This window comes from Vespa crabro, chromosome 11, assembly GCF_910589235.1.
Source record: "Vespa crabro chromosome 11, iyVesCrab1.2, whole genome shotgun sequence".
Classification (NCBI taxonomy): domain Eukaryota; kingdom Metazoa; phylum Arthropoda; class Insecta; order Hymenoptera; family Vespidae; genus Vespa; species Vespa crabro.
In genome coordinates this window covers 5,050,792-5,065,791 of record NC_060965.1, presented here as the reverse complement: position 1 = coordinate 5,065,791, position 15,000 = coordinate 5,050,792, and the positions used below count along the sequence as shown (strand labels likewise).

Below are 15,000 nucleotides of genomic sequence, written 5' to 3'. Positions count from 1 at the left end.
TATTATTATTATTATTACTATTATTATTATATATGTGTATATATATACATATATATTTCATAAGCATATTTTTAATGAACCAATGTATATACAAAAAAAAATGTTTATATGCATATTTGATTATCATATTTTTTACATATAACATTTCATTAAGATAATCCATTTGTATAAATAAAAACTTTTAAACACTTTCCGATATCGCGATATTCATTTTTTAAACGTTCTTTTCTTTTTCGTTTCTTTTTGCTTGCTTTTCCTATTCTTCTCGTTTCTTTTTCATTTCATAAAATATTTCCTTTCGTGTAAATCTTCAATTTATACCTCATATTACGATTTCCACTTTTACATTAAGCTTTATCTAGAATTTCACTTGGGTTTGTTTTTCTCTATTATACGATATCATCTCATCATTTCCGATTTCAAAGGAAAAATGTACTCGTTTAATATACTGTACAAATATGCATGCGAAACTCGGATGATAGTTAGGAAGATAAAATTTCCGCTAGTAGTAGCATCCTCGGGATTTTCTATATTTGATACGTACACAGGAAACAGTGGTTCTCAGTTGTAATAATAGAACTTAGTTTTCTACTATATATTTCATGGAAATTCACACGGAATGATACGGATTGGTTTAGGAAAATAATTTCATAAAATTATCTCTCTCTCTCTCTCTCTCTCTCTCTTTTTTCTTTGTCTATATTGCGTAGTTAACAATTTACGTTGAAGTTATGAAGAACATTGAATATTGAAGCAGAGGACGTTTACATATATATATATATATATATATATATATATATATATTTTAATATCGAGCTTATGGCAATATATGCAACGTATATTTAGAATGTGTTAAATGTAAATTTACATAATAAGTGTTAGATCGCATAATATAAAATGAGCTTATTTCCAATTTTTTTTCTAAGGATTTTATTTTCGAATGAATTTTTAAAAAGATGTAAGAAAGTCAGAAAAAAAAAACGTTTCATTTCGTTCACGTTTCTTTCATGTTGCAGTTTATAAATATTTCTGTTTCTTTTTCTCTTTCTTTGTTATTATTATTATTATTATTATTATTATTATTATTATTATTATTATTATTATTATTATTATTATTATTATTATTATTAGAAAAATTAATTATAAATGCGTTGTTTCTCTTAAAAATTTCTATCTTTAATATAAGTTCGAAAAATAAAAAATTTTGGAATATTTATAACGTTACTATAATCAAACATGTGAACTCTATTAATTATTTCTTTTAAATATATTTCGTAAAATTAATTTAAAATTGATTATTTCTTTTATGATAATTTTAATCCAAACCTAATTATTTTCCTTTTTTAATATTTTTAATAAACAAAAAAAAGGAAAAGAGAAAAAGAAACTTAGTTCGAAATATTTTTTTAATGAAACTTTTGGAACTCTATTATTTCTTTTAATATTAAATAATTAAACAATATTTAAAACTTAGTAATTCTTTAATATCTCTAATCAAGCTTAAAACTATTCCTTTGTTTAATATCTCCAATGAAACAATATGAAAGTTTTTATTATATTAATATAATTAATACTTTTAATCTAAACTATTATATTTATTTGGTTTTTCAATGATTTATTATTGAATCATCAAAATTATTTAAAGAATATATATATATATATACACACAGACATGTTTATATGCGACGACCTGAATATTATACAATACATAAAAGTATAGTCTTGGAAAGAAGATTTTTCTTTTGAAAATGTTGAGATATTCATTGTCTTCATTTTATTCGAGAAGTCTTTGCGTGGGTCCAATGAAAAAGACGAGAACGAAAGAAACAACCTTGCGTGTGGTCCTTTAAAAGAGAATACCGCTTTCAAGAAGCAACGAAGGATTGTCTTTCTCTCTCTCTCTCTCGTTTTCTTTTTCTTTCTTTTTTCTTGCAAAATAAAGCACATGGATAAAACGCGTTGCCGCTCGTGCGAGAAATCGTGCCACCTCGAAGAGACGACCTCCTTCTTCTTTACTTTTTATTACTTTTACTTCGCCAACATCCTTTCAACTCGTTATCATATTCCATTCTTCTTTTGTTAAGAAACTTTTAACTTTTACTTTTATTTTTTTTTCTTTTTCATCGCATTTTTATTTACTCTCTTTCTTTCTTCCTTTTTCCTTTCTTTCTTCCTTTCTCTCTCTTTTTCTCTCTCTCTCTCTCTCTCTCTCTCTCTCTCTCTCTTTTTCTTTTTTCTCTTTTTAATTTATTACGAATACATTCCTTTGTTTTCTATATTTATTTGTTTACTTATTTATTTATCTATTTATTTATTTATTCATTCATTCATTCATTTACTTATGCATTTATTTATTTATTTATTTATTTATTTATTACAAGATATTTTCACTTATATAAATTAGTATTTATGTTAACGATCAATTGTAGAAATTACAAATACTATTTGATAATACAATCATTTGTAATATCACAAATATTTAATAATTAATATTTTTCATTTCATTATTGTCATAAGAAATTATTATAAATAGTTATATGTATAATAAATTGCACTATTATTATTATTATTATTATTATTATTATTATTATTATTATTATTATTATTATTATTATTATTATATTGTTAATTAAGTTAATAACATTGTTATTGTTATGACGTATGTAAAACGTAGTCATGGGATGGCTAAAGAAATAATAGAAGAAGAAGAAGAAGAAGAAGAAGAAGAAGAAGAAGTATAGTTCGTAGGTTGTTCAAAACTCTCGAGACGAGAGACACGAGAGAGAAAGAATAAGACAGAGAGCGAGAGAGAGAGAGATAGAGATAGAAAGAGAGAGAGAGAGAGAGAGAGAGAGAGAGAGAGAGAGAGAGAGAGAGGGAAAGAGAAAGATAGGGACACACGCGTTTGAGAATAATTAGATGGTCTTTGGAAACGTGATTTATGATCAAGGGTAAGGTTTGGATAAAGCCATGACCGGTAACATTCATATCGATCTTATGTTGGTGAAGGTTTCGTATGCTTTCGGACAGGATCATAGAGAGCTAGGAGTAGTAACCTTATCTCACGAAAGGTAGGTAGATAGGTAGGAAGATGGTGTAGGTTGTGTAAGTAGTGTAGGTAGGTAGGTAGGAGAGAGAAAAATAGAGAGAGAGAGAGAGAGAAAGAGAGAGAGAGAGAGAGAGAGAGAGAGAGAGAGAGAGAGAGTACCAATCCGTTAGCGAGATTAATGAGTCGCGTTATCGAACGATACGTCTTTCTCTCTGTCAAGTTTTTTTTTATTTTTTTTTTTATTTTTTTCATTTTTTTTTTTTTTTTTTGATTACTCCTCTCTACGTATTTTCCTTTTCTTTTATTTTCTGTCCGTATTGTTTCTTGTTTGTTAGTTTGTTTGTTAGTATATTTTTTTCTTCTTTTTACTTTTTTCTTGTCAATAGGGACACAAAGTACGTCTCAATAGGTCGGAATGTTCTCTAAATATCATCGTCGATAGTAATGATGATGATGATGATAATAATAATGATAATAATAAGTATAATAATATAATGATAATATCGAAGTAATAAGTATAATAACAAGGATATAATGATTATACAAATATGGTAAATGTAATATGAAGGATATTGTAATTGTAATAATTTGATAGATATATTAATACTATTATAATTATTATAATAATCCAATAAAAATATATGCAATATTAAATCTATACATATTTACATATGTATAGATTTAATATATTATATAATAATTTGATAATATATTAATGATAATGATAATAACAACAATAATAATAATAATAATAATAATAGTAATAATAATAATAATAATAATAATAATAATAATAATAATAATAATAATAATAATAATAATAATAATAATAATAATAATAATATTTACATTATTCTCAATATAAATTTATCTCGCTTTTCGTAATTTTTTTTATTCTAAAAAAAAAGAAAAAAAAAGAAAAAAAAAGAAAACATGCGGAACGTGAAAAAGAAAAAGAAAAATATTTTGGGGGATTCCATTAGACATATTTATTTCTTTTCAAACAGATCATCAATGACGTGGTGTTTAACAGTTTTATCGGTCTATCCAGTTCGTAAACACGTCATATTTTATGATCGTTCGAAGAAAGGCGGTTCGTGTATAGAAAGAAACATGTTGCATTAATAAGAACCTGTATAGCAGGCACGACTGTCATAGTAATTTAAAATTTATCATTAAACGGCACGACTTGATACATTTTCTTTTTCTTTTTTTTTTTTTTTTTAGTTTCTTCTTTTTCTTTTTTCTTTGTTTTTATTCATTTCATTGCATATAGTTTTTTATATCTCTGTTTAGCTCGAAATCATTTTGCTTTTCTTGTTAGATTTAATTAGTGAATATAATATAATTAATTTTTAAAAAATTTTTGTTTTATCCTTTTACACATATCTCACGTCATATGGGATTATTAATTAATAAAACAAAAGTACAGTTATGAATAGTATGATATAAATAATATACATATATAAGTTTACTCGATTAATATATATATATATATATATAAATATATTTAACATGTTAATAATAATGTAACTGAATTTATTTACATGAATTATTATTTAATATATAAATATTATATTAAATAGAATGTTTGGAAAGAAAAAAAGAAAAAGGAAAAAATGATCACTTAATGATTCAAAAATTACATTAATTAACTATTTGTATTATATTTTTATCGTTGACTTTCATTCTATGAAAATCGACTATCTAATTTGAATATTGTATTCACGATATTCAAATCTTTTATATGAATAATTTTTCTAATCTCTTTCCTCTTTTTATCTACTCTCAGATAAAGTAAAAACTTGAGGTACAATCGGATGCCGCACGATCGATTTTTCTATTTTTTTTTTTTTTCTTTTTTTTTGTTTGTATTGTGATCCTTTTTATTGTTATCTTGTACATAGGAATGCTGTTGAGAGATAGAAAGAGAGAGATAGAGAGATAGAGAGAAAGAGAGAGAGAGAGAGAGAGAGACAGTATTAGAGAATATCGGGGAAAGAAAAGCAACGGATAATAGATCGAATAGACGACGTACGTAGAGGGCCTGCTTGAATGACACCGTTATTAGAACTTAATCCACCGAGAGAGTAGCAGTTCTAACGGGTGAGCTTTGAAATTCATAGAAGAAGGTTACTAGAGCCACCCGTATGTTACCAAGAAAATTGAGACTATCCGAAAACGATACTATTATATTTTTCAAGATGATCTCTTTTTGTTCTAGATTACTACTATGATTACATGATCACAATTTCTTCATTCATAATATTATTATTATTATTATTATTATTATTATTATTATTATTATTATTATTATTATTATTATTATTATTAATTTTTTTTTTGTTAATTCGTAACAAGCAATTATTAAATAAAATTTCAAGAAAAGTTACTCATATACACATACACGTATCTTTATTTTATTTTCGGATGATATTTTGGGAGTAAAATGATCTTTAACTTTTTTTTTATTTTGCGAATGAATTAGAATCTTTCGTGTATGTGAATTATGTTGTTCGTTCACAAAAAAATATTCGTTTTTTTTTTATTTATATAGAACTTTGCGCCTTATGGAAATTTAACATGAGACGATCTTTTTATTCAGTTTGTTTTTACGATAACACGATCACAGTTTTTTCGTTCATATTTCTTTTTTTTTCTCTTTCTCTTTTTTTTTCTTTTTTCTTTTTTTTTCTTTTCTGTTTCATGGAAATTTAACATGAGACGATCTCTTTATTCAGTTTGTTTTTATGATAACGCGATCATAGTTTCTTCGTTCGTATTTATTTTTTCTTTTCTTTTCTTTTTCTTTAAAATGAATTTCTTGTTTTAAATGAATATCATTTTAAAGAACATATGTATATATATATATATGTATTTTTATTTTATAAGATTATATTTTATGAGGATACATGCAACATGCTATAAAATGTATTATAAATTAAGATAAAAATCATGGAATTATGTTATTATTAATAAGATCAAAAAAAAAAAAGAAAAAAAAGAAAAATAATCAAAAAAGATAAAGGAGAAAATTAGAACGTCATTTTATATTTAAAACATTTGTGAAATTAATTGCGAATAATTATTTGCGTATAGATATAATTAGTATGATCGTTTGAATAAATAAATAAATATGAAAAAAAAAGAAAGAGAAAAAGAAAAAAGAAAAGGAATAGGAAGAGAGAGAGAGAGAGAAAAAACAACGAGCACATATTGAACGATCGTAGACATCTGCTTCTGGTTTTGATCGACTTGACGATAAAACCGGAGATTAAGATCTACTTTTACAACGGTACCTTTCAGTGGAACCAATGTCAGCCACTTAATATGCCACTTAAAAAGTTCTCCTCGCTTATCTTGACGAGAGCGCGTCGAAATGGATTGAAATTATCGAGGAAGCTTAAGGATAAGATCTTTGAGAAAACCTTGGGAATAAGATGAAATGTTAGTTGCAGTTAAGAGTTCACTATTAAAATTTAAGTTTTCCTCGACTTTCTTCGTTTCTACTAATTAACTCGTTTATTTCTGATATATATATATATATAAAACAAAGTTATAAAAGATATTAAAAATATATATATATATATATATATATATATATATATATATAATAGTTATAAAAGATTCAAATAATTAATTGGAAAGAAAATGTAAATATATGAGTAATAATAATAAATATTGTTTGTAGATATAACAATAAAATAAGATTTGTATATATAACAAGATAGTAAAAAATTGAAATAATTAATTGGAAAAGAAAAAATATAAATATATAAGTAATAATGATAAATATTATTTGTAGATATAATAATAAAATAAGAATTGTATATATAACAAGATAGTAAAAAATTGAAATAATTAATTGGAAAAGAAAAAATATAAATATATAAGTAATAATGATAAATATTATTTGTAGATATAATAATAAAATAAGACTTGTATATATGTGTGTGTATGTTTGTGTAATTTTCATTATATATATATTTAATTTTTACTAATTATTTTAATTTTTTATTAATTATTAAAAATTATATATATATATATACATATATACATACATAATTATTAAAAATTATTTTAATTTATTAAGAACGATAGAATATTTCGTCTTATATAAACTTCAAACTTAAAAATATAGGAATTAAAAGAATTAATAAAAAATAAATTTTGATTTTCATTAAATCAAAACGAATTTTGAATAATTTTAATTTATTACTTTGTATTATTATAAAAAGTCATTGATTAATATCTTTGTCTAATCTTTAAGATAATTATAAATTATTTGAAAGCATATAAAAAGATCGATTCTTTCGAAATCTCCAAAAAAGCCAAAACTAATTTTGGATATTATTTTACATCTACAATATCTATTAACATATCTAATTACATACATATATATATATATATATATATATATATATATATATATATCAGTCAAATTGGTTTAATTAATTATATACATATATATGTATAATAATTAATCAATTATATCAGTGTTTAAAGATTTTATTTCGTGTATTATTTGTTTAAAAAAAATTTATTGTGAAAAAGAATTCTTTTTATTGTTATTAAGTATCGAACATGATTAAATTACGTCGATTTAAATCGTCTTTATATTTTCGTTTCAGAACTTCGAGGGTACTTGAAAAAAGAAAAGGAAGAAAAGAAAGAAAAAGAAAAAGAAAAAAAAAAGAAAAAGAAAAAGAAAAAGATCCTTTTGAAAATGTAACAATAGAAGTTATAAATAAATCACATTAGGATCATAAAGATCCATCCTTAATGAAGATGAGCGATGAAACATTTGCAAAAACTTTGATCGGCGATATACCATACGCCGATGAAGATGGTTACACGATCGAACAAATACCACGTTCGAGATTGGTATCGAAAATATCAACGAACGAAAAAGGAAATTCGATTCGTAATTCTCAAATATCATCGCGTAACACAAGAACAATTATTTTCGACAAGAGGGAGAACACGAAAAACGATAATAATCGTATGACCAATCAAAAGTACATTTATACGGAGAAAAAAGATAACGATCAACGTTCGATCGGTAAAAGGATTGATAAATTTCAAAATCCTTTAAAAAATCGATCGAAACAATCGCCACAATTACCAATACCATCGACTCCACCACCACCACCATTACCACCACCATCACCTCTTCAACAACATTCTCAACAACAAATACAACAACAAAGTGGATATTCGAGTAGCGAGGAAAGTATAATAAGGAACAAATCTAAAAGTATTAGCTCGGCGGATACTCAATCGGTAAATAATATACTTGATGAGTATGAGGATGAAAGGTTGATTGAGTCCAGTGACGTAGGTAGTACGTGCACTATGAATGTAATAAAATCTCGTAACATAGAACATCAAAGGAACAAGAGAGAAATTCAACAACCTCAGCAATATCATAATAATAATCATAATAACGATAGTAATAATCATCATCGTCATCAACAACAACAACAACAACAACAACAACCACAACAACAGCAGCAGCAGCAGCAGCAGCAGCAGCATCAGCAGCAGCATCAGCAGCAACAACAGAAGCAACAAATAATAAAACGAACGACTATTTCAAGCGAAAATAATTTGATGTCATCACGTCGGAATGAAAAGGATGAAACGATAACAAAAATAATAAATCGACAGGTACAAGGTAGACAAAGATCACGCGATAGAGTTAAAGATCCAACTAGATATTCGTCGTCGGCATTAACATCATCGTCATCGTCAAAACGAGCGTCACCATTGATTATCGATAATATCGATCGTAAAAATTCAATGACGATGATGTCGACTACGTCGTCATCTAGAACAAACGAGGACGATTTACCGAGAAAAGGTGAGGTTCAAAGGCGCGTTGACGAATGGTTGAATCAAGCGCAATTACAAACTACGATTAATAAACGCGATAAACCATTAATCAGATCAAATAGTACCGCTGAACGACGTACCACTCAAAGAAGATGTCGTCAGGATCCAAGGTCAAGGTCGATCGACGAGTCAACCGATCGTACGAACAATGGCGGCCCTAGTGGAACAGCAGGTGTCGGAGTTGGAGTTAGTGGTAGTGTGGTTGTTGTTGGTGGTGGTGGTGGTGGTGGTAGTGGTGGTGGTAATACGTCGAGTTACGACGATCTAACGCGTACGAATAAAGAATCATCCGGGACGTCATTAATGACAAATATTTTATTTAACAAAGGAACATATAAAGATTATCTTTTGATAAAGAACAAAACGAGACAACAAGATTATGGATTTTTAGCATCGAATGGTATTAACAGAAGGGATATAAGTCCGAATACATCGTCTAGAATACCTCAACGTGGTTCGAGTTTTAAACGTACAAATATAATAGAATCGAAGGATAATAAATTATCTAATTCGGATTATAATGAAAATAATGGATTATCATCATCCGTGTCAGCGATTGTTTTATCTAGAAAATCATCATTCAAGAGATCTTATAAAAATGATCATCGTATTGATCGTAATAACGTCATAACAACGTCCCTCGATGGTGGTGGTGGTGGTGGTGGTGTATCGTCGTTAATTAAACATAATGTAGAGGATAATGACAAGGATCGAACGATTTTAATTGAAGACGATAGAGGTCAAAAAATCGACGAGGATTGGTTCGTGAAAATAAATAAAAATGGCGATATAGGTGGATACGATTGCACGATCAAAAAAGATGATAAAACATCAGATGTAACTAAGGTTTCTAAATCTAATCATGTGATGGTTGGTCAAAGGGATAATATTACGAGAAATGATTGCGAGGATAAGGGTAATCTTGTTAGCGTACAAGTACGTTTACCAACCTCTCAAGGTCAAATAGATTGGAGAAAACTAAATCCAAGGAAAGCACCAATATTACCCAGAAAGGATTCCAGTGGTTCTCATTCAAGGAATCAATGTACTATTGCGTTCAATGAGACACCGAGTACGACTAGATCGTCTACGTTCAAACCTAACGAACGTAATTACGTTAAATCGGTTAAATTGTTGAAAAAGGATAATAATACGATTGACAATGTGAAATATATTTTCTCGTCGTCTTCGTCCTCTTCGTCCTCTTTGGTATCCTCGTCTAATCACGTAGAAAAGATTTACGAACGTACTTTGGAACCCCAAGTGATTTATGCTGACGATCTACGTTCGATCCTTCGGCCATCTTTACGCATATCTGCTTACGGCGAGCGTACGGATACGTGTGAATGTGATACCGAAGAAGAAAATCTGAGAAAACGACAAAAAGAAGGAAGAAGAGAAAAGCAGGAGGAGGAGGAAGAGGAGGAAGAAGATGAGGAAGAAGAGGAGGAAGAAGAAGAAGAAAGAGAAGAAGAAGAAGAAGAAAAGGAGAAAGATGAAGGAGAAGTAGGAAAAGGAAAAGGAATAGGAAGAAAAGAAGAAAGTATAGGAGAGACCGAAGAGGAGATTTATAGTAGGATCGGTGAAACGAGACAGGAGACTCTTGAGACTATCATGGAAGACGATAGAAAAGTTGAAATTGTTCGTTGTAATAAAGGATCTGTGACCTTGGACGATTGGAAAACTATAGATCAGATTAATTTGATCAATTCCGATGAGAAATCGTTGGATCCTACTACGATGATGTATCATCGTTTTTCGAGTAATACCAAGGTTGATAATAAAATGGACGATGTCGATGTGAAAAATGATGATCCGATAGAAATTGACGTGGATAATTATAATCTGAACGATCGATTGTTAATAATTAATAATGAGAAAATATTTTCTATTGATGATAAACAGGATGATTGTTTAATGAATAAATTTAAGGACGTGGAAGATACGCATGTTGTTAGATCAATGATCGAGAACGATGTGTCGATTCTATCTTCGAAAGAAAATAATGAGGACAGATCGAGCGTTATGGTGGTTAAAGAGAGTCTTCTTAAGAATTTACAATTTGATGCTGGTCTGCCGGCGAAAGTCGAACGTCGAAGCGAGTCGAAGTACGGCGATCAGCAAGCGAACAGGTCGAAGCGGTTCGACGATCGAGGAGAACTCGTTGAGAGGGACGAGAGAAAGGGGGAAGAAGAAGAGAAGAAGAAGAAGAAGAAGAAGACCAGAGAAGAAATGGAACACTCGAGGCTGATGGATTTGCTCAGAAATGGCGACTACGGAGCAGTTAAATTGGTAAGTAATCTGGACAATTTACTTTACGCGTCTCTCTTTTTTTCTTTTTTTTTTTCCTTTTTCTTTTTGTATTTCTTCTTTTTTTCTTTAATATACGCAATAGAATGTTAAAAAGAAATAATTTAATTTAGATTATTAATGATTTTTTGGAATAATTAATATATTATTCTGTTATTAATATTTCTTTTTTTTTGATAATTTAATATATATATATTTCTAATAATTTAATAATAAATATTATTTTATTATATTATTATTTTTTAATAATCGATATATATATATATATATATATATTTCGAATAATTTTATGATTAATATATATTTAAGAATTTAATCAAATTTATTTGTAAATATAATTCATGATTTGCTTATTGAAATATCAGAATGATATAAATATTATTGATCTATATAAATCATAACAATGAATTGCAATTAATTGAGTTTTATTTTTGATTTGATCTATAATTAACAAGTAATTTATTACTATTGCATTTATGATTTATTGCAAATTATAATTTTGTATTTTCCAAAAAAAAAAAAAAAACAAATAGAAAGATTTTTTGAAAAATCGTGAAATGATCGAGTAGTAATATATATATATATATATATATATATATATATATATATATATATATATATATATAAAGAGAGAATAAGAAAAATCATCAAAAGTGAAATTTGCGAAAAAGGAAATAAATTTCATTGGTATATAAAATATGGATCGAATCAAAGATATACATAACTCTTAGTTCCCTTTCCCTCGCCCTTTTATCCCGTTGCTCTTCTCCCTTCCAGTAATTTATTAATATCTTTCATTATTCGAGAACATATTCTCGACGATAAAAAGGTTCAAAAAAACTTGTTAATAATTATTTCCAATTTATTAATAATCATTCCGATATAATTTTTAAACTTACATAGATTATCATAATATAAGCGAATGATAATATAGATTAGGATTAAAAACGAATAAGGAGATTATTTTGGGGCAATATATGATAAACTGAAAATTAGAATAGCTCTTAATTAGTAAAATCGACGAGTTTAAGTGATATTTATCTCTCTCTCTCTTTTTCTCTTTCTCATGTATCCCAATGGGCAATTTAATTCGCTTGGTCGATAACATCGTCGAAAAGATACGCTCGCAGGAAAGCAATTATTATATTTCAAAATGAGTCAGAATATTGTGCAGCATTGCAGTACGTAGGGCAATGATTGTGCAGCTAACAATGTATATGCATTATATGTATATACAACTAGGTGGACCTTCTGATAATTACGAGTTGGAATTAATCGCGATACGTTTCATTTACCTCGTTATATCGATAGTATAATCGATTTCAAATTGGAAAAAAATATATATATATATATATATTTATATTTTTTATGTACATATTTCTATCTCTTTTTATCGTATTCTTTCTTATATCCGTCTCTCTCTCTATACTATTCTCTCTCTCTCTCTCTCTCTCTCTCTCTCTCTCTCTCTCTCTCTCTCTCTCTCTCTCTCTCTCTCTCTCTCTCTCTCTCTCTCTCCTTCTCATTCTTCTCTTTCCATATATCTTTCTCTTTCTATATCTCATTTTGTCTGTCTGCTTTGTTAATATGAACATATTATTTTTCATTTATCTTTTTTTTTTTTTTATTTTCTATAAACATATTAATCATTATTACGAGAATAATAATGTTTGGACAAGTAACAAGTATCATATGTATATATATAAAAAAAAAAAAAAAAAAAAAAAATCAAAAAAATAAAATAAAATTTCATTCCAATCAATGAATCATTAGAAATAATGATACAATTAAAATGTAATAATATGTAATTGTATAAGTTTAATAAATTAAGAAAAAAATTTTGAAAACTTGCACATTGCATATTATTTTTTTCTTTTTCATTTGTTCTTTTCATTTGTTCTTTTCTTTTTGTTTCTTTTTTTTTCTTTTGAACATTTTATATTTTAACGAGTCATCTGTCTTTATTACATAGAGAATATTATTTCTCTCTCTCTTTTCATAGTTTAATTTATTCAATTATTATCTATTTCATTTATAACTATTATCTATTTAATTTAGAACTATTATCTATTTAATTTATTCTCTGTATCTTTAATCTAAATTTCTTTCTATTCTTTAAGCAATATAGCTATTCAAATAAATAAAAAACTAATTATCTCTTTTACGCGCACGCACACACACACACACACACACACACACACACTCTCTTTCTCTCTCTCTCTCTCTCTCTTTCTATTTTGATTTCGATTTATTTTTCCCTTATTCTTCGTTTTGAATTTACGAATGGCGTTGTCAGCGGTTTCTGTTTTTCCGGTTTATATAGGATGCATTAATCGAACGAAAGAGGAAGCAATTTTGGAAGCATAAATTGTGCCGTGGTCGTTCGAAACACGGATGATCGAATTTTGGCGAACGATAAATGCCTGTATATCGTATATATCTGTATAAACGTATATAAATACATACGCGTATATAAATACATATATCTATACACATATATATACACACATACGTACAAATATATGGATTTGTATGTGTGTATATGTGTGCGTATGTATTTAATGTAAACGTAAGAGATCTATACATGTATACACAAACATACTCGCGTACAAAGACATATATATACACATATACACACACTTGCACATATATAAATACATATGTATCTACGTACGTGTCCTATCGTTCGAGTTACTCCAAATGAAATTCGATATTTTAATGCAACGTACTTTTCCAAAGAAAAGTACAAAGCTTAAGGGATATTTGCCGATCGCGAGTTTATGAATATTCAATGACGTATTTAACAATAAACTTCTTTGAGAAGATTTTCGAGTGAGGCCTGTTAAATCTTTGACAAATAATCTTTTTGAAAATTTTCTTCAAGAGAAAATATCTAATAAGATATATGTAATGTATATATGTATAAAATTTATTAATGATATGCCATTAAATTATACTCGAGGGTTTTCGTTTAAAACTATTTTTGAAATTATTTTTAATTGTGAATTCTATTTTTTCTGTCTTCCTTTCTTTTTTCTTTTTTCTTTTCTTTTTTTTTTTTTCCTTTTTTTAATGACGATTAAGACTCTCGTCATTTTTGAATAAATTTTGAAAGAGACCGAATTAAAAGAATTAATTTTCATTAGAAAATGCTATTACATTAAAAAAAAATCTAACGATATGTTAATAAACGATAATTACAAATAGACGTGGTTTATTTTAATTTTACATATATAAAATAAGGATTTAGTATATTTCGTAATTATTTCCTTTTTTTTTTTTTCTTTTTCTTTCTTTATTACTATGTATGTCTTGTATCCTATTTACGAGTAAATAGAAAAAGAAAGAAATACTAAAGAAGAAAACGTAATTGGAGAATATTTCAAAACTTTATTATTAAAAATTAGAATAATTTTAATAATTATATCTTATTATATATACATGGGTATTTATGAACTTATTTTATACCTAATTAAAAAAAAAAAAGAAGAAATTATTATGATTTTTCACTATCCTATCTAATACATTATATATGTATATATATATATATATATATATATATATATATATATATATACATATTCATTCAATTTTATAAGTAAATACAAGAAAAAAAATTGATTAGTAAAATTTTTCTTTTCAATATATATATTTAAAAATAACATACACACACACACACACACACATACACACACGCGCGCGAGCAAACACACACATATATTTTTTTTCTTTTACAAATGAAACTT

The 15,000-nt window shown here is 26.8% G+C and overlaps 1 protein-coding gene across 4 annotated transcripts in view; it reads left to right on the top strand.

Annotated features, from left to right (window-relative positions):
- Nucleotides 1-15,000, top strand: part of LOC124427831 — a 181,552-nt gene that overhangs the window by 7,990 nt on the left and 158,562 nt on the right. For all 4 annotated transcript variants that reach the window (XM_046971183.1, XM_046971181.1, XM_046971182.1 and 1 more), the window contains exon 3: nucleotides 7,681-11,236. In XM_046971183.1, coding sequence (XP_046827139.1) covers nucleotides 7,832-11,236 — 3,405 coding nt within the window. In that variant the 5' untranslated portion in view covers nucleotides 7,681-7,831. The remainder of the gene's footprint in view (nucleotides 1-7,680; nucleotides 11,237-15,000) is intronic.